This window comes from Chrysemys picta, chromosome 7, assembly GCF_011386835.1.
Source record: "Chrysemys picta bellii isolate R12L10 chromosome 7, ASM1138683v2, whole genome shotgun sequence".
Taxonomy (NCBI): domain Eukaryota; kingdom Metazoa; phylum Chordata; order Testudines; family Emydidae; genus Chrysemys; species Chrysemys picta.
The window spans coordinates 116737188-116755765 of record NC_088797.1 but is presented as its reverse complement, the minus strand read 5'-3'; the positions used below and the strand labels follow the sequence as shown (position 1 = coordinate 116755765).

The following is an 18578-nucleotide window of genomic DNA, read 5'->3' as shown; positions in this document are numbered from 1 at the left end:
CCAGAGACCCAGAGGGACCTCCTGCAAGACAGGCACAAATCTTAAGGCTGCAGAGAAGGGCATTTGAGGGTTAAAGTCTCCATCAAACTTCCATCTCTTCATTCTCTTTAATCAAGCACTGTCATTCCAGAGGAAAACTCTGGCCTCTCAAGGCATGGCTCCATTCCCCTGGGTCTGCCCCACATGTGATCCCATATAACTTCCCGTAGGGATCATAAGTTAAAATACCATTAGGGTCAACTCCTCCCTTCGTGCCCCAGTAAGAATGGGAGACGTACTCATAGATACTCCCAGAATCTGTTGGCCAAGACATCAAGACTCAGGGCAAATCCTCAGCTGCTGTGAATTGGTATTGCTCTAATTGGAGCTAGGCCATTTTAACCCAGCTGAGGATCTTGGCCTCAAATTCAAAATTCAGTCTCAAACCTCAACATCGTAGCACTTACTCTAGTTCTGTAGACCAGCTCCTAGCTAGAAAATATATGACCAAACTGGATTCAAAACTAATACACTAGTTACACTCCACAGTAGGGATTTTAAGTTGCGGCGTGACAGGTGGATATTCTGAAAAGCAGATACTGACTGAGAAGCATACGCAAGTTGTTTTATCAGTTACTGAATACTGTGAGGGCAAGTTGTTCTTGAATGAAATAGCGTAACAATGTGTCAAGTACACCCGATCAAAGGAAGCAGACAGGTGCACATTCAGAGGAACGAAAATGTAATGTCAGTCAATCATAATTCTGCCAGCGTCATTTGGTGACCGAAGAATAGCAGCCTGGACTCTATTTTTCTATGCACATATCTGAGCTGACCAGACACATACTGAAATCATTCTACACTATGAGCATAATGAAGCATGCTAATTTGATATAAACCATTACTAACTGGTTTGCACTTCAGTGAATTGGGATTGCATTTTTCTAGCTGAAACCAGCTTCTCCAGTTCGTGGCCAGCATGTTTATGAACCACCATGGGTTCCCAGGCATTAGACAGGCCGAATTTTAGGCACATTAAAGAGAGGATAACTCCAGCAGAAGCTGGAAGAGAGGGTACCTCCTGCACTACACTAGCATGTCAGCTCGCAAGCAAGCAACACTACAGAGTGGCATTTGAATTAGCTCCCAAGTAGCTGCAACTCCTGATGTCCTGGATGAAGTGGGAGAAGGAGTTGTGGGAGTATCTGTCTGAAATAGGAAGGCAGAAAAATAATGAGGAAAAATGTGGAAAGATACTAAGGGCTACAGACTGTTTACAATCTGTAACAGTGAGGTATCAGTGGTAGCTGTTCATATGGACTCAGGAGAGAGCATTTAGCCCTTATTTTAGTCTAAAACTCAAACTGAATACATGTTAGGTATTTAAAAATAGCACTAACAGGATTGATAGATTCTAAAGTCTCTTTATTTTCCCCCAAAATAAACTATGGGACATTTTCAACATCATGCCCAACACTGCATTCTCCTTCTATTATTCTCCACTTCTCTTTCATACAAATTTAAGGGTTGGTCATTTATACAGCACCTTCCAGGGCATCAAGTTGTCTTTATGCAGCCCCAAAAAACACATCTAGGTTGGAGAGTCCAGCTACCTGGGAATCAGTGGGATGGCGACAGGAAATTTTAGCCATCAAAAGGGAAAGTTTTATGAACAACACTATGCATCTTTAGACCAGATAGCACCTCAGTTTTTAAAGTTTAATTTCAATCTCCACATATGATAATCTCCACAACACTTCATTTACCTCTGCTGAAAAGGGTGCTTTGACCACTATATCATCTGTGACTTACTAATGCTAGAGAGCGGCTGATAGTACCCACATAACATACCTCAAACCTGAGAAGCAGACAATACTTGTGATTCCAGACTTGGGCTTCTCTTAAGCAGGGACTGTCAATTGACCAGAACTATGCCAGACAGTTCAATGGTTTGGCCACGCCCATGACAGACGGCGTCACTCAATTCATTTTATTTGTCACCTCAACCAGTTTTCAGCTAAGGTCTTAGAGGTAAAAAAATTCTACTGAATTATTAGCCTAATTTGACACTTATACCCCTTTCCTACATTACATTATGTCCAGCCTGCTTTTTACTGAGATTTATAAGCAGAGAGAAATTACATAGATTCTCTTTGTGGTATGCAGAGATTGCTTTTAGGCCTTGTGTTACTGCCTATGAATCCACCTATTAAAATATTAAGTTTCAAAATTAGCTTCAATCCATGAGTCATATCTGAATTTAGATTATATTTCATATCGTTGTAATGCAACAAGAGAGACAGTCCTGCGTTACTGAAATGAATGACTCCTTGGCCAACTCCCTGATTTCTCCTACTCCAAGTCTGTCTTTTGCTTGAGCAGCAGCTTTAAGGGGTGATTTAAGATAATTAAATTACAATTATCAAGTACAGCTTGCAGAGTCCAGACAATAACAAAAAACTATCCTTTACAAAACAGCCCATTTCTATATAAAAAACAAATTACGAGGACATTCGCCTTCATGTTCAAGACTTGCTAGCTATGACGATATTCCATTTACATTTTTAATGTAACTCATTTGGTGGCAAAAAGACTAGGAATGACATTAAAAAAATAAAACAGTGGATAGAAAATGCAAGTCAGGTAACATTTACAAGCAAGCATTTACCAGGAAAGCAAACAAACAAACTTGAAACGAGGTGCATGCCAAACCCTACTGTAGGGGAAATAGATGCAAAAATACTTAATTCAGCTCACTGCAGTTATTGGCATGAGGATATAAAGAGGAAAAAAGACAGCCAACAACAACAACTTTAACTCTACAGTGAAAGGTTTAAACCTTAGACGATCATGGCTGACATATCAATACATGTTAATTACCTTTTTCTTTCACCATGGTAAATGAGTCCTCTTTGGTCTTTGTAGCAGAGACAGCGAGGATTAACCGAAGTAATTTACGCGCACACACTTTCCTTCCAGCAATGTTTGGCTGGGATAGAAAATAAAAAGGGGGGGGGGGGCGGCAGGAGGCAGCTTATTCCAGAGGCGTCTTTTGCTTGGTCAGATTTTCCACTAAATCTGATACAGTCTGATTGCTTGCCACTGTCTCTTCTTCTTGTGCCTCCTATCTCCTCACACTCTCCCTCTCGGTCCCTTTTCCTGTTACTAGTGTCAGTTCGTTCCGTGCGTGTGGACTCTGCCCCTTGTGCTGAAACAACCTGCCGCAGCTGCTGCGTAACAAACACAAAATTCCACCGTCCCTAATCTCTAATCACTGACACCACCTTCCATTTCTCCTTGCCAAGCCGTATAGCACTGGCAACACAGTTATCCCCCAAGTGACAGAGAACAGATTGCAAGTGAGGCGCACTGAGGAATGCCTGGGGAACTGTTTAAATTGCAAAATTGATATTCACCAGCTTATTTTTCATTTGAACCAAACTGAGCTTGACTAGAACCCAAGATGAATACAGGGCAAGTGCGGATTATTTGTAGTATTTTAGTACCTAGGAGCCCTAGTCATGGACCAGGACCCCATTGTGCTAGGTACTGTATAAACAGATTAAAAAGTCATAGAGCTTAAAATCTATATACAAGACCAGAGACAACAGATGGACACCGACAGACAGGGAAGTACAAAGAAACAATAAAACAATATTGGTCAGCATGACAGGCGTGGTCTCAGCATACCAACAGCTTAACTGTTGGCAAGTTTTTTGTAGGCATCACAGCAAAGGCCGTTTTAAGGATAGTTTTGAAAGAGGATAATGCGTTCATTTTCTGAATTTTGGAGACCTCCTCCCAAATGTATGAGGAAGCACAAAGGTGACTGGAAATTTAACAAGAGGGCAACGGCAGCAGAGCTGACTTTCTTTGATAGAGCCCTGTTTACATTTTAAAACAGATATAAATGTTAATATCCGGAAAGCAAACGGGCTCTGCGACATTCTCCTAATGTCTTTCCACCACAGCACACAATGAAATAGTTAAATGAGACAATGCACATTGGGCATCTCTCTGAAGGATGCTGTTAACAAACAAAAAAAAAAGTTAGTCTAGAGGGCAACTAGGTTTGGGAGCAAAGGTCAAAATGTTCATTAAGTGAAATTTCTTGGCCTGGGTCTGGGTCACTCATCTGCTTTGGAGGTACAATATGTATAAGCTCCAAATCCTCTTATCATTCCCACCTTTAAAAAAAAAAAAAAATCTTGAGCGCTCAAAAAACTGAAAAGACTGATGTCTTGAACAATGAGGCTACCTATAAATTTCTCCAGCACACACACACACCTCTGTCCATTCCATATAGAACTGCTGAGTTCTGACATGCAACTGGTCTGGTTTTCCAGGGTTCAGTCTCCCAAGCACCAGTCTCCCAGCGCTAACTGAGCAGTGGTTTTAGGATGGTCATTAAGTTGATGTCAAAATAATAAAGCACTTACAGTGTTGCCAAGCCTGTCACAATTTCATTGAAATTCTGATGATATTTGTTGTTTTCCATTGAAGCCCCAGCTTCTGGAGTCATGTTATTACGTGAGAGGCTTAGACTTTATTTCAAAAAAAAAAAAAAAAAAAAAAAAAAAAAAAGGTAAGCTTCCAGCCCTTGAGGTTTTGGAGAAAAGCTTGAAAAATGTCTGCTACTTTGTGTTTGTACAGAATAATGGGGCTCCATTCTTGGCTGACCCTTAATCATATTTATTGCATAATGCCTAACAATAATAATAAAAAAAACAATGCCTAGTGGCTCAAAAACCAGAAGACAAATATAAAATAAACTTTTTTAAAAAAATCATTTAAAGCCAATCTCCCCCCCCACCCACTCCGGGGAGAGAGACCATGATTTGTGAACACTTGCAATTGGCAATACTGTACTTATATATTTTCCTTCTCCAAAGGGCTTTATTCATAATGTTTTGCAGTAATCTACAAATCACTTTACAAACATTAACTAATCCTTAGCATGCCCCTTTTGGGCAGGTACATTTTATCACCCATTATTTTACAAATGGGAAAGAAAAAGAGGAAGAAGAGGCTGAGCTCAAAGGGGAAGTCAATGATGACCTGGGTTCATAACCTCAGATATTCCTGATTTCCAGTAACAAACTCAGTTAAACCACACTTCCGGGTTCACAGAGCTGAAATTGGATTGTAATTCAGGCCACCACAAGGGAATTCCTTCCCAAAAGCCTTTACTTCAGGAGAAAAAAAAAATAACGTACAGAATCAATATGCAGGCGCCCTTCCGACAGAGCGGCAGATGGATGATACATCTTGGAGAAACAAAACATACAGCCCGTGATTGAAATATTTGCAGTAAATAAAATTTAAGTGTTTTGTATATATACCACCCTGTACAGAAAGAAATTAAATAAGCCAGCCTCTCGCAGCTCTGATGTGGTTCAACTAAGCCTTTATTTAAATAAAAAAAAAAAAGTGTAGGGAAATACATGGGAGAAAATGCCTATTGCCGAATGCATCTAGGCTGGGCTTCTATTGTTAGCTCCCTCCTGTGCAGCAGGGATTCTTGCTTCTATGACTCAGTGTGTTACTAATAATAGCATTGGCTGCTCACTTGGTGAAGATGGGCTAAACCCCTTCAGCCCCTACATATTGTGCACCATGTCACATTTCTGACAGAGAGCAATTAGGGCTGCAATTCAACCTAGCTTTGTTTAAAAAAAAACACACACACCATATTTTGTAAGCAGCTAGTCAGAGAGGGTCTTGAAAGCAATTTTTATAGTGGGGGTGCTGAGAACCATTGAACCAAACTGTTAACCCCGTATATAATGCAAACCACTTCAAGCACCCGCAGTTCCAGCACCTATGCTTGAAAGTGGCATGTCTGACCTTCATTCATAAATACTAGCTCTGCTATGCTACATAATGCCAGAAGGCACTACACACGGCTACGATTAACCCTTTGCTGTGATCTTTAAACACTCTCTGAAGGTTTGCATCAACAATTATCATTCATTTTCCACTTTAGCAGCTGCTGACATGTCAGCGAACTGCTGGTATCTGGACTTTTTGTTCTCCGAGTCCACTACCCTCATTTCTCACATGTGCTAGAGATTAGCACTGCTGTATTGCATCTCACCCATGGCTGCAAAGAAGGATTTTCCCAGCAGGATCAGCCAGCCAGAGAAAACTGCAATGCTAGCCTTTAACATGCACGTAAAAATAGCTTTAAAACATACACTGTAGTAAATTACACTGAAGAGGTCAGGAGCCAAGTAATTTACTCCTGAGTGAAAGAATATAATATCAGTTGCTGGTATTGTAAATAAAGTCAAATGCATTACACTTTTATGCCTGAGTGATTTTTGTTTTTAATCTCATTGTTTAAATTCTTAAACTACAACGGGACCTCTGCCAACCTTTCAGAATCTATTCAAATACCTCACCAACTGGAGAACAAGGACGAGTAACTAACAACTCTGGAGACATATACACACACAAATAAATACAAAAAACATTCAGACAAAAATGTGATTTTTAAATTACTATTGTCCCTTTAAAAAGAGATACTTGTTGCAAGGAATCCAGACTGTTTGAATCCACTAATCTACAAAGGACCATGCATTGACACAAAATAGTACATTCAAGAAAAAAAAAATTGGTTAACCAGGATCTTAAATTGTTATTCTCACTTGAAGAGTTGGCTTTCAAAGCCTTTATCTTGCTCTCATTCCCTACAGATGAGGCAATGGTTTATAAATACCAGTGCATGATTTCTCTATGATTTCCTCCAAAACTGACTTGTAGTGCTTGTCCACTGAATGATGAGCCAGTAACCAGAAACTGGGGGGGGGGGGAGAAAGACTATTTTGTTAAATACAGTAACATCCAAAAAAACCCAACCTAATTGAACATGCATCTCCGTTTGGTTCAAAGCCAGGCAGACACAGTTTTGACAACAAACCCTGCTGCAGGCATCCACAGCGGAACCATTATATGGCATAAGTCAATTAAGAGCCAATATTTCTATGAACTCTTGTCTTTGGCAAATGCCTCCTTTCTCCAAACACAAAATCCTTCATGCTCTTACATGGAAGGTGACCCACTGTGTTATTGTCCTAGCTTAACTGTGCCTGCCACGAGGGGAAAAAATGAAGGTCAATGGGAGTATTATGAAACTGCTCCACAGCACTTGCAATGGTCCAGTGCCATTAGAAGGCAGCACATCCGTCTCTACTTTCAACATTCTTGAGCTTTGCTAACCAGCATTTCCTGGCTCAAGTTCCCCATGAGCACATCCCACACTGCAAGTTTACTGCTGTCTAACCACATCAGCAACATAGCCAAGCAACACATCTTCGGTCCTCTGATACAAGCGCAATCCAGAGTGTGCCAGCATCTGTGCCTGTGGTGAGCAATGGAAGTAAGTCCGCTGACTTAAATAGAGTCATTGTTGACTTCAGTGGACTTTCTCCAGGCTTACCCCAGGGTAATGCAGAGCAGAATGTGGCCTTTTGCCTGATGGGAAGCCGCTGACTATTTGATTTGCTGGCCCATCACTTCTCAGGAAGGGCACCATTTATTTAGTCCACAGCAGAATAGACTAATGCAAAGTTTGCATCGGTCAGTAAATTGTCAGGGAATAGAGCCAATTTCTTCAGTCTTCCTAGGGCTTGCAAGTTCACAAGAGACATGGTTGTATATCCTATTACAGCATTAACCCTTACTCAGTAAATACCTCAAAAAGACAGTTTTGCAATCTAGAGAGAGCCTTAAGATTATTTAGCCTATTGCCCTATCAAGTTATGACTGATCCTTATTATATATTTTGACTGGGGTGACAAATTTTCATTGTTCTAAGCGATGAGGTTGCACCTCTTCCCTTGGGAGGTTAACAGGAATACCCACAAATGGCTGGATTTGACCCATCCTGCAGATGTGCCTCTGACATACTCTCTCTCCGTAACCAATATCTCCATCCCAAAATAAACAACCCATCCCATACGTCTCTTGATTTTAAAAAAATCCCTAATTGATTTTAATATAGCATTATGGCTGATAAGTCACCAACAACCACCACCACCACTCACCATGTGTAATGCGATAACATCTACAGACTCCAAATGAGGTCAGGGGCCTGTTGGGCTAGGAGCTGTAAACATGCATACTCAACACAATACTTCCCCCAAAGACCTAAGGGTCTAAACAGACAAGACAAAGGGTGGAAAGGGAAACTGAGGCACGGAGAAGTGATGTGACTTGCTCAAGGTCACACAGCATGTCAGTAGTAGAGCAAGGACTAGACCCATACCTCCGGACTTCCAGGCTCAGGTAATTACTCCTTCTTGTCATTTAGAAGTAACCCTATTTGATTAGGGAAAGGCATCCAGTTTCATCAAGTTCTCCTTGTTCAGAGGAGAGGAGATGTGATGTGGATGGAAAACAGAGGGGGATACACCGGGCTCTGATGGGGACACAATGAACCTGGGCAGGTGAAGAAGAGCAGGAGCAAAATGAATCTCAATTAGAAGATTTACAGAGAGCATCCTAATTTCAGATGGAATCCTGAAAGTTTAATGAGATATTTTAAAGGATTTGGCAACCTCCACAGTCCTTAGTAATACAAGGAGACATCTGAGGAACAAAGAAAGGTAACTTGCCACATTTAAAAACATGCTTCACTTAGTAATAATGTACTTCATTCTACCTGCCCAAACTAACTATATTAGTCACTGATATTCCCATGGGAATATCTTTAAACATGAACTGTAACAACCATGGACATTTACAATAAAACTCCTCTCTTGGGCTGTGGGGAAGAGGATGCTGAAGGGAGTTAACTCATCCAAAATAAAACGAGTTCCTGGTATGAACTGAAATAAAGGTGAACTACCCAGGCCTTTCCAACCTGGGAACCCGGGAAGGGAATCAAAACGGATATAACAAAGCCAATTCTAAGACAGCTGTCTCTTCCCTACTAAATATAACATTTAAATTAGTCAACTACATTTAAATTATATCATTTTTGGAGACAATGATAATTTGAGTTTTGTTTCTGTACGTGTTTTTTTAAAAAGTTGTCATTAAATTCTCCTTAAAACTTACTACACTCATGTGGTCAAACGTCATGGGCAAAATTCATACCTACTGCAACTCCACTGATGCCAATGGTTCAACAACAAGGCTGAATTTGGCCCCTCATCTATGCCTACAGGGGGCTTGAACAAAAACCCAGGTCTGCAACACCCCAGGTTCTGTGGTACTCAAAAATCTAGATATGGATCCAAATGACCGCATCACCAGATATGATTGAGTTGAATGGAGTGACTTGAAATGCACAGACCTAAGAGATGAAAGGTGCAGCAGTCAAGGAGACACAGAATTAAGCACTGGCAAGAGGTGAGGATGAAAGGGTGGATTTTTATGGCGTAGATGAAACAGGGACAGCTCTTCTACCTAGGTACTTATATGGCTCACTTCAGCATAGCATCTGGGTATCTGAATCGGTGGATTTTATTTTCATAACACTACCCGTGAGGTAGGGGAGCATTATCCCCATTTCACAAATGGGGAATGGAAGTACAGCGTAGATTGAGTGACTTAGCCAAGGTCATCACAGAAGTCTGTGGCAGAGCTGGAACTGAACCCAAGTCTTGAGTCCCTGTCCAGTGGCCTAACCACCAGATCATCCTAGGAAAGATTTGAGGATTGACACAGAAAGATCAGAGGCAGCGCTTGTTACTTATACGACACTGTAGATGTACATGGTGCCATACAATGGATAAGCTGAACAAAGACCCTGCTCACAGACTGAACACATGACACGGTGCAATATAGTATGAGAATGCAGAGCAGAGTAGGCTGTGGTATTAATGCCTGGAAACAAAAAGAGTCTGGCCCCTGCTCCCCTCTTCCTTCACTCCCAAGGATCAGGAGGCAGCAAGGCAGGTGGGGAGGAGCTGGTCCTTGCTCCCCTCTTCCCTGTCTCGAAGGACAGAAAGCAGTAGGGGGCTGTTTTCTCCAGGTCCCTTCTTCCCCCGACTATGCTGTAGCTGGCCAGAGGACCGATGAACATGATGGGAGTTGCCTTTCTCCCATCCAGGACTGTTGATACTTCATCTACTAAAAGGTAAGGCTGAAGCACCAGGAACTCTTCAGCCAGGCGCCAGTTTCTCCCTGATTCTACATCAGATTCCCCTGCTTAGTGAGCTTCACTTCCCCCACCAGCAAGGAGGTAGAGCTCTGGGGGTGTTGAGCACATCCGGAGGTCACGGGGATGGAGCTCTCCCTTTGCTTTTAGCAGAGATGGGGGAAGCTACACCTAACTCTGCTCCCTCTTATTTTAACCCATGTCCAGGAGGGTCTGATGGGGGAAGTGAGGAACAGGGGAGGGGGAAACTGCATTCAGAAGCAAAACAAAAGCACGAGTCCCTGAAAATGGTAGCGAGGGTAGGGGTGGCACTTTAGATTCTTTCCAGCCCGCGCTGCCTGCACTCATCAGCATTATGGAGTTAAAGCACAAGCAGGATCTTCATTTATGTCCACCACAATAATATTCACGCCACCCACATACTTATAGCTGCAGAGGAGGTAAAAATACAACTTGAATTATTTCTCTCTACTCAAAGCTGATTTGGCGAATCTTGCTCATCCGCATCTAGTAATAGAAGGAACAGCCATGTTGCTGCTCTCAGTTATTGGATAAAACAGCCAAGAATGAATTTAGGTGGAGACATGGAGGGGAACCCCACAGCGGTGAAACCAGTTGCTGGAAACCATGCAGGGCTAACGTGGATTAAAGTTACATCATCAAAGCGTTACTAAACAAATTAGTCTGAATTGAACCCTTACATAGGTAACAGCCAATGCAAATGCAGGAATCCAGGAGGGTTAAAGACAGGTGAAAGGTCTGGAAACAAAAATGCAGTGTAAACAGTATTGAAGTTGTATCAAAATATACGGCACCTAATAGAAAATGAAGAATTGGTTCCAGGAAACAACCACAGGCGCTCTAAAGATTTGTTACACAACCAATTTATTCTTAATACGTCAGTGCACCTTTAAAGAAGTCTCACTGCAGTGGTTTTTAGATCCAGGATTCTACTAACATACCCTTGGAGCCAGAGCCTCGCTTTGCATTCAGACAACATGCAAGCCTGTTTTGAAACGGTGTGTGTTCTCATGAGGGCCAGATTTTTCCCCAGTGTAATACTGCTGAAGTCACCTGAGTTACACCAAAGACGACCTCTGCCCTCGGATTCAATCCTGCCATGGACTTAACAAAAAAGTGTCCTTTTAAAAAATAAATCAGGGCTGCAGTTTAAAAAAAAAACCCTCACAGGAAAAATGATGAAATAAATACATCTTTGAATCACAGTCACCTTTGAAATCTAAATAGCAACAGTGTTAAACTTTCAACTATTATCAAGCCAAAGGACAGTTTGTAGACAAAACAGTTTCCTTATTAAAAGGGAGAGTACTTTCTACCAATAAGTATTGCTTGTGTGCAAGTCCTAGCTATCTAAAAGCTGTGGGCAATATTGAGGCATTCTGGGTAAGGGTGGGGAGGTTGTTTTCATTAGAAGATGCAGGATTCTCAGTGTTAATATAGGGGCTTCACCATGCATGGCCCTTCATTCTGAAGCATTATTCTGACTGTGCAACAGCACTGTAAGGGACCCAGCAATCAGTTTCCAGAGATGCCGAGAGGTAGGGGGAGGAGACCAAGAAAGAGAAAAGTTGGGGTGCGTTGTACATCTTCTTTCCAGGGAGTGAGAGTAACCTCTGTGGCTTGCTCAGCCTAGGTCCGCACAAGGTACAAGAGTCTTGGGAGTCTTCACAAAAATACTGCCCATCAATCTAGGAAAAATAGGGAAGGGTATTGTATCCACGTGAACATTAGAGAGGAATTGTAGGGTGAAAGAATACAATTCCCTAAACTGGAATTGGGTCAGGTCACCAGGGTAACCCCCCCACAACTCTTGCTAAAAGCAAGCAGGACCTCAGTTTTACATCTGATCTAAAAGTCTCCAGCAGCACTACACCCCATAGCATCACTTCTTCAATGCTGGCACAGAGGGAAGGCGCCACCTACTGAATGAACAAAACTAGCCGACCTTACTTTTCCTGTCTTCTATCCCAGCACAGACCAGGCTCAGCCCTGCTTAGCTTTCTGAGACCTGACAAGTAGGGTGACCAGACAGCAAGTGTAAAAAAATCAGGACAGGGGGTGGGGGTAATAGGTGCTTATATAAGAAAAAGCCCCCAAAAATCAGGACTGTCCCTATAAAATCAGGACATCTGGTCACCCTACTGACAAGTGCTATGGCTTCAGGTCATAGGAAGAACATGCACCTATCTCTGATGAAAAGCTCTGATAGTCTATACACCTCTAGAACAAGGCTGAGCAGCTAGGACAAAACAGTCCAATGGAGACTTTTCAGCATTTCTTCTGTCTTCCTTCCTCCTTTCTGATCACTGCAGCTGCTGCTATCAGAGGCTATGGTCTTCCAAGGGATTTTTGAGCTTCTCTCAGACACAAGCCTGGGAGTAAAGGGACACAAAAACAATGCCATCATTGGTCTGCCAAGTCTCTGCCGGGGACAAATAACAAGGAGACCACACCCCTCAGTTTGCTTGCTATGCCACAGCAAGAAAAATCTATTTGCGGGGGAAGCAAATAAAGGTAGGCACACATTCGAATCAGCGAGTGATCTAAAAATTGTATTGTCTGTTCTGACTACGGGAGGCCAGTTCTTCTCAAGGATAGTCTCTTATACTCCACCCAACCTCGCATTGTGTTTACCCTTTCAGATCCCCTCAGCCCCCTTACGGAACAGATCCTCTCTGATCCCCTCATTTTACTCTAATCCTCTCTTGGATCCCTTCAATCCCTACCCACTGCTACTCTTCCCCCCTCACCCCTGATTGTCATTTTCCTCCTTGCCCCACTTACTGTTCCTCTTCTTTGTAAGCTTCTCCACACCATTCCAATCCTCTCCTTAGCTCCCTACTATGCTATTTTCAGCCTCCTGGGATTCCTCTCTTCTGATCCTCCTGTAGCTTCCTTCTGTCTCCCGGTCTGTCCACCTCATCCAAAACAGGCACTGATACTAGCATGCACATTTTCAAACTAAAACTATTCTGCTTTAGTATAGCAAGTCCCTAAGACTGCCTGGGCCAAATTGTCCAAGCAGCCTCAACTCACTTCCAGTTTCTTCCCAGGCCTGTCACTTGTGTAAGGATAGAATCTGCATGTCCATGACCCCTTTGCATCTGAGCTGCACTCAGTCTGCATGCACAAAAGAGACTTGACCACAAAAGTGCGCTCACAGCTGTGCACAAGTGACAGCGAGCACGGCAGTGCACATACAAGTGATTGTGAATGTCTCAGAGTCTGATTTGATGGATTCCCACAATAGTTTCAGGCCCCCTTCAACTTTAGGCTTCTGCTGCCCTGTGGCCACCTTCTCTGGGCTCCTGCTGGCCCTGAACCACATTGCCCCACGGATTTCTCTCTCATGTTGTTTTACATCTTGCCCTTATTTCACAAGCTCCCCAGGATCACACCAGTTAGATCCTGGCTTTCCAGGATCCTCATTCTCTCCCTTTAGATTCCTGAGTCTGCCACAGATTTTCTCACGCTTGCCACATGCTCATCTCCCCATCCCCCAAAACTCTGTGTGTTACATTTCAGCACATTGCAACTGACATCAGAACAAAGCCTTGAAAAGCCAACTGAGCTTGAACTGGTGATGTCAGCAGGAAAATAACTGCTTGTTTTCAGTAAAGGCTCGATCCTCTACAACAGCATCATTCTTGGGAAGCTAACCATGCAGACTGTGTTAAATGAGGAGGAGTTACAAGGAAATTTTGGTGGGACTGGACAAGCCATGAGCCAAGGTGCCATTAACCTAACAGAAGAGAGGGACAGTGCTATGAAAGTGACAGGGGGGAAAAACGGTAGGCGTTTGCAACATTCAGGTGAACCTTTAATCAACTCCTAGTAACATATGAGAGACTGTGAAACTTAGAAGACAGTACAATGACGGACTACATTCAGTACTAAGGCTGCAGTGTCTGTACTATATCCCACGCTCTTACTAACCAAACAGGCTCTACAGGAAAATTAAGTCCATATTTGCTGATTTTAATAAAGCCAAATGAAAAGCATTTCCTGACTGACAGAGGATTGAAGTCTCCAGGACTGTCCCGGTACGATACAATTACAGAACAAGAGCATATTTCACATTGCCCCATCCAGATTTCCTAAACCCTTCGAGTAAAGAGAAAGTAGTTGAGTCTCCAAGACCTGAGAATGCGAAGAAGGATATCTCTGATTCAGAGGCAGTCAACCGAAATAGACACTTGCACTAGGAAATAGCTCAAGACCTTCCACCTCGTTTCACACACAGAACATTTGATAGCCAGGAAGAAACAGCTTTTGGTCACTACCAACATGGGCTTGATTTTAGCTGGTCATTTAGAGGGGAAAAAGCACCAAATTCTATTACTGGTCTCCTGATCCATCCAGTCCTCCACATACCAGGTGACCACATCCCACCAAAACACCAACAGAAATGAGAATGACCAAGCCACAAAGCAGGAAACCTGTTGCATTAATTTTGGTGAAATAAATGAGCCAAAGGCATTAACAAATGCAGTCACCATCCAACACTAAACAGTGCTAAAACAAGGCCCAGAATTTAGAATACAGAGACCTCGGCCTGCTTAGTACCATGGCAAACACCCCATTAAAATCATTTCAACCTTTTATACAATATAAAGAAAAGGAAATCAGTTAAAGCATTTGACAAAGTATTAAATAAAGCTTGCATTTCAACAACATCCCCTGTTCTCTTTTCCTTCAGCAGTGGAAAAGTTAGCTCAGAGGTTTGAGCATGGGCCTGCTAAATCCAGGATTGTGAGTTCAATCCTTGAGAGGACCACTTAGGGATCTAGGGCAAAATCAGTACTTGGTCCTGCTAGTGAAGGCAGGGGGCTGGACTTGATGACCTTTCAGGGACCCTTCTAGGAGACAGGTATATCTCCATATATTATTAGAGTTTTTAGAAGGAAAAACTGGTGGGCGGACTAGCCCATCCCTTCATTATTTTATCCACCAATTAGGCCTAGTATCTAACACTAGTTCTGGTTTACTGATTTCTGTTTCCACATTTTTCTTGTTTACCAGCATGATTGTAACACAGTCCTTGAGTATAATCAGTAGGCCTTTTTGTTTAGACTAAGTCTTTCTGTCTCGCCATTTCATACCTTTTCCCACCCACATTTGCTATTATAGATTGTGATATCTTATGAATTGTCACATACTTTTTACAATGGAACTCACTATTTGAGTAAATGTATAGGCTCAATTATCATAACCAGTCCAGTGTGTCATCTAATCCACAACATGCAAATAGGAGCCTACATGGCATTGTCCTGTTATCTAATCTATTCCATCAAACGTGTGTTTTCTAATTATCTCCCTAGGTTAACTCAAGACTTCATCATGAGGCGAGTGATAGCATGTCAAGAGTTAACTTGCAAGAGACTTGAGCACCTTTTCCTGAGCAAACATCTCTGCCCTTGTCCTTCTGAATGTCTGAGAAACAGACCCACGTGTTCCTGATGAATTTCATTCCATTGGTGTGAACAGCCTGTGCAATATTTCACATACATCGAAATATCTTGGACAGGACAATTTCCAAGTTGTAAAGTTAAGCAGTAGCCTAGACACAAAGTGACTCCCAGCCAAGCAGTTAAACGGTTAAATCTCGTAGCATTGAACTTGAGGCATTGTAATCCTGAAGCAGACACATGGGCTAAGAACAGGCCTCATGCCCTTTCTGCCTTTTAAGTCACTTGCAGCTTTAAGAGTCACGACAGCAAGTATTGCAGAGTTTCTAATATCCATTTCACCATCTCTGTTCTAACTGGCCGAGATGCTGATCTCAGTTACACCACTGTAACTTAACTAACCTCAAGGAACCTGATACTTTACCGCACTGCATCTCGCATGGTCACTTACACTAGTGCAAAGTGGGTGTGAAATGGTACCACAGCAAAATGGTTGCACTTTGCACTCACTTTGCAATGGTGTAAATGCCTGTGCAAGGTATAAAGCAGCAGAGAATCAGACCAAATGGATTTATTCAGGATCTACACTGTGTAATAGATTTCAGCATCTGGCCCATTGTTTTGGGGCTTCCCAACACTGGGGATTTCAGTGGGCAGTCCACCGGGATAACTGCACCAATGCTAACTCCTTATGTACTGCTTGCTACAAGTCACAAGTGAAACTGAAAAACTGCATTGGTGCAAAGGTGACTTACAGCAGCTTTTCCTGTCTAGGGTAGCGATTCACACCAGTCTAGCTACTCTGTTGCTGGACACTAATAGCTGAAACTTGGGCAAATCCCCAGTGAGATAGGGCCTGCTCGATTACTTACACATGCTTAGTTGCTTGTCTGCTCCGTGCTTAGTTGCTTGTCTGCACTTTCCAAGACAATAGAATAATTTGGCAACGCGCTATCTTTGCAGTTTCAGCAAAGATCCATCATGTAATCCATTAAAACGTTTATTTGATTAACTTCCTATTATAAATTCTGACAAAAAGAAACTTGATTGTTTCAAAAAGCGGCCTCCAGAAATAGCCACCATGCACTATTGGCAGGGCAGAGGCTAACTGCTCTTTACAGCTCTTATCCAGTTCACACATTTTGCCTCGTTCTTTAGCAAAGATATACGTCTTCATTAAAAAAAGTAAGTATTAAAAAACAGCAGTTACCCAGAATGCAATGACTATCCATAAGGACAGTTAGGTTTCTGCCAACCTTACTTTTCCATCAGAAAATGTCCATTAGGGCCACAGTTAAATGGCATAAAACTATGCACCTTTGCAGTACCGAGTATTACGTAGCACAGATGGAATAAGTTTTAAAGCAAGCGCTTTCCCCACCTTGCAAAGGTAAAAGCCTTGCCACCACAAACAGCCACTTAGCATATACATTTCCCAACGGCATAAGAGAATGACCAGCACACAACAAACTTCCTGATCCCATAAAGATGGGCACAAGTCTCTCGAATCCATATGTATGTTGGGAAAAGCAGAGTATCAGATACAAGACCCGCCCTGCTAATCACAGAGAAGAGTTTTGCCCAAAGTTTTTTAGCCTGTTGCAGGTTAAGGTTAGAGAATTCAACAGGCTTGGGATTCCCAACACACTTCTTTTCTAAAGTTTCATGGTTGGTGTCACCAGGGCCACGCTCCTCCCCAGCTTCAAACATGCACTGCCACACCCAGTCTTTTGCACAGAGGTTTATTTCTTTAACAGAGGTTATCAAACAAACAAAACCAGTCTTAACTCAGTCCTTAGCCCAGTGGTCCCCAAACTGTGGCACACCCCTTAGGAGGGTATAGAGGAACATCAGGGGTAGGAGGTGCAGTAAGGCATGGGCCAGCCCCTATGTGGGGAGGAGGGGGGAGGAAGGAACACCACCCAGACCATTCTGCACCCAGCTCCACTCTGGCCCCATCCCTACCTGCGGCCATGGCTCTGCTATGGACGCTAGCCCCCGCTCCCAGCCTAGCAGGGCATGGACACATTCTATTACTAGTGGGGGGAGGGAGGCATAAGAGGAAAAGGTTGGGGACCACTGCCTTAGCCTTAGCCTCAGGACCACCCCTCCCAGGGGTTTCTAGCACTCCAGCTCCTGACAGCTTCGCAGCCCCACTCAGCTCTGTTCCCTTCCTGAAGCAGCAGTCACAAGGCTGCTTCCCTGTGCCCCTTGCTCCAGGGACCTACCACGGAGTTTGTTCCACTCCAGCATGGCTTTCCCGCCCTCGTGCTCAGCCTGTCTCAGTCCTTCCTTCCCCAGCTGCCTCCTAGCAGCCCTTTAGAGGCCCAGATGTAGGCCAGCACTCTTTAATTAGCTGGGACTGAGCTCACCTGTTCTGGTCCAGGGGCACTGGGCTTAGTCTAGCCAGGGGGACGAGCTACCCTGTGACAGATGGTAACAAATTGGCTGTGCATCTTGCTATTGAAAGCCAGAACTATTATTACTGAGGAAATATTTATTAACTTGAAAAGTCAACTGATGATAAAAATTCCATACAGATATTTTTCTTGTGTATGGCACTTGGGGGTAGGAAGGGAATTATTGTCACCCTGACCACGGAATGGGGAAATCCTAGCTTTTATTATAATTCTCAGACCAGGGGATTAGGGCAAAATCTTGATCTGGTTTTGATGCTTGATACAGAATTTGCGAGTACATACTAGTGAACTTCCACCCTAACATCCAAAGATACACCAACAGGCAGATATGCACTTTCACTTGTTCTGCCCATCACTAGTAATACTGCAGCCACTCCATGCCCCTCTAGTTACTCTGTACCCAATATGTGAATCAGCCTTTCCCACCATTATTTGATAGCCCATCGTCCTTTGAACTCTCCTGTTATTGTATTTGACAATACAACTAATCAGCACTCAAACTATCTCCAGTCTGGAATTTGAGTGAATTCATAATTCTCTCTCCACTGATGGGAACAGAAATAATCTGCCAATGCATAATCCAAAACCACCAGCTTTGCACTTTAAATTAGATCCAATTTCTTCCATAATTTTTTCCCACAA

General features: G+C 42.9%; 1 protein-coding gene across 20 annotated transcripts in view; it reads right to left on the bottom strand.

The window, feature by feature from the left end:
* The window catches only part of ABLIM1 (actin binding LIM protein 1), a 314331-nt gene that overhangs the window by 200893 nt on the left and 94860 nt on the right, over nucleotides 1–18578 (bottom strand). The window contains exon 1 of one of the 20 annotated variants that reach the window (XM_065552414.1): nucleotides 2860–3187. The exons of the other annotated variants lie outside the window; for them this stretch is intronic. Coding sequence (XP_065408486.1) covers nucleotides 2860–2875 — 16 coding nt within the window. The 5' untranslated portion in view covers nucleotides 2876–3187. Of the gene's footprint in view, nucleotides 1–2859; nucleotides 3188–18578 lie in introns of those variants that run through there. 20 annotated transcript variants of the gene reach the window in all.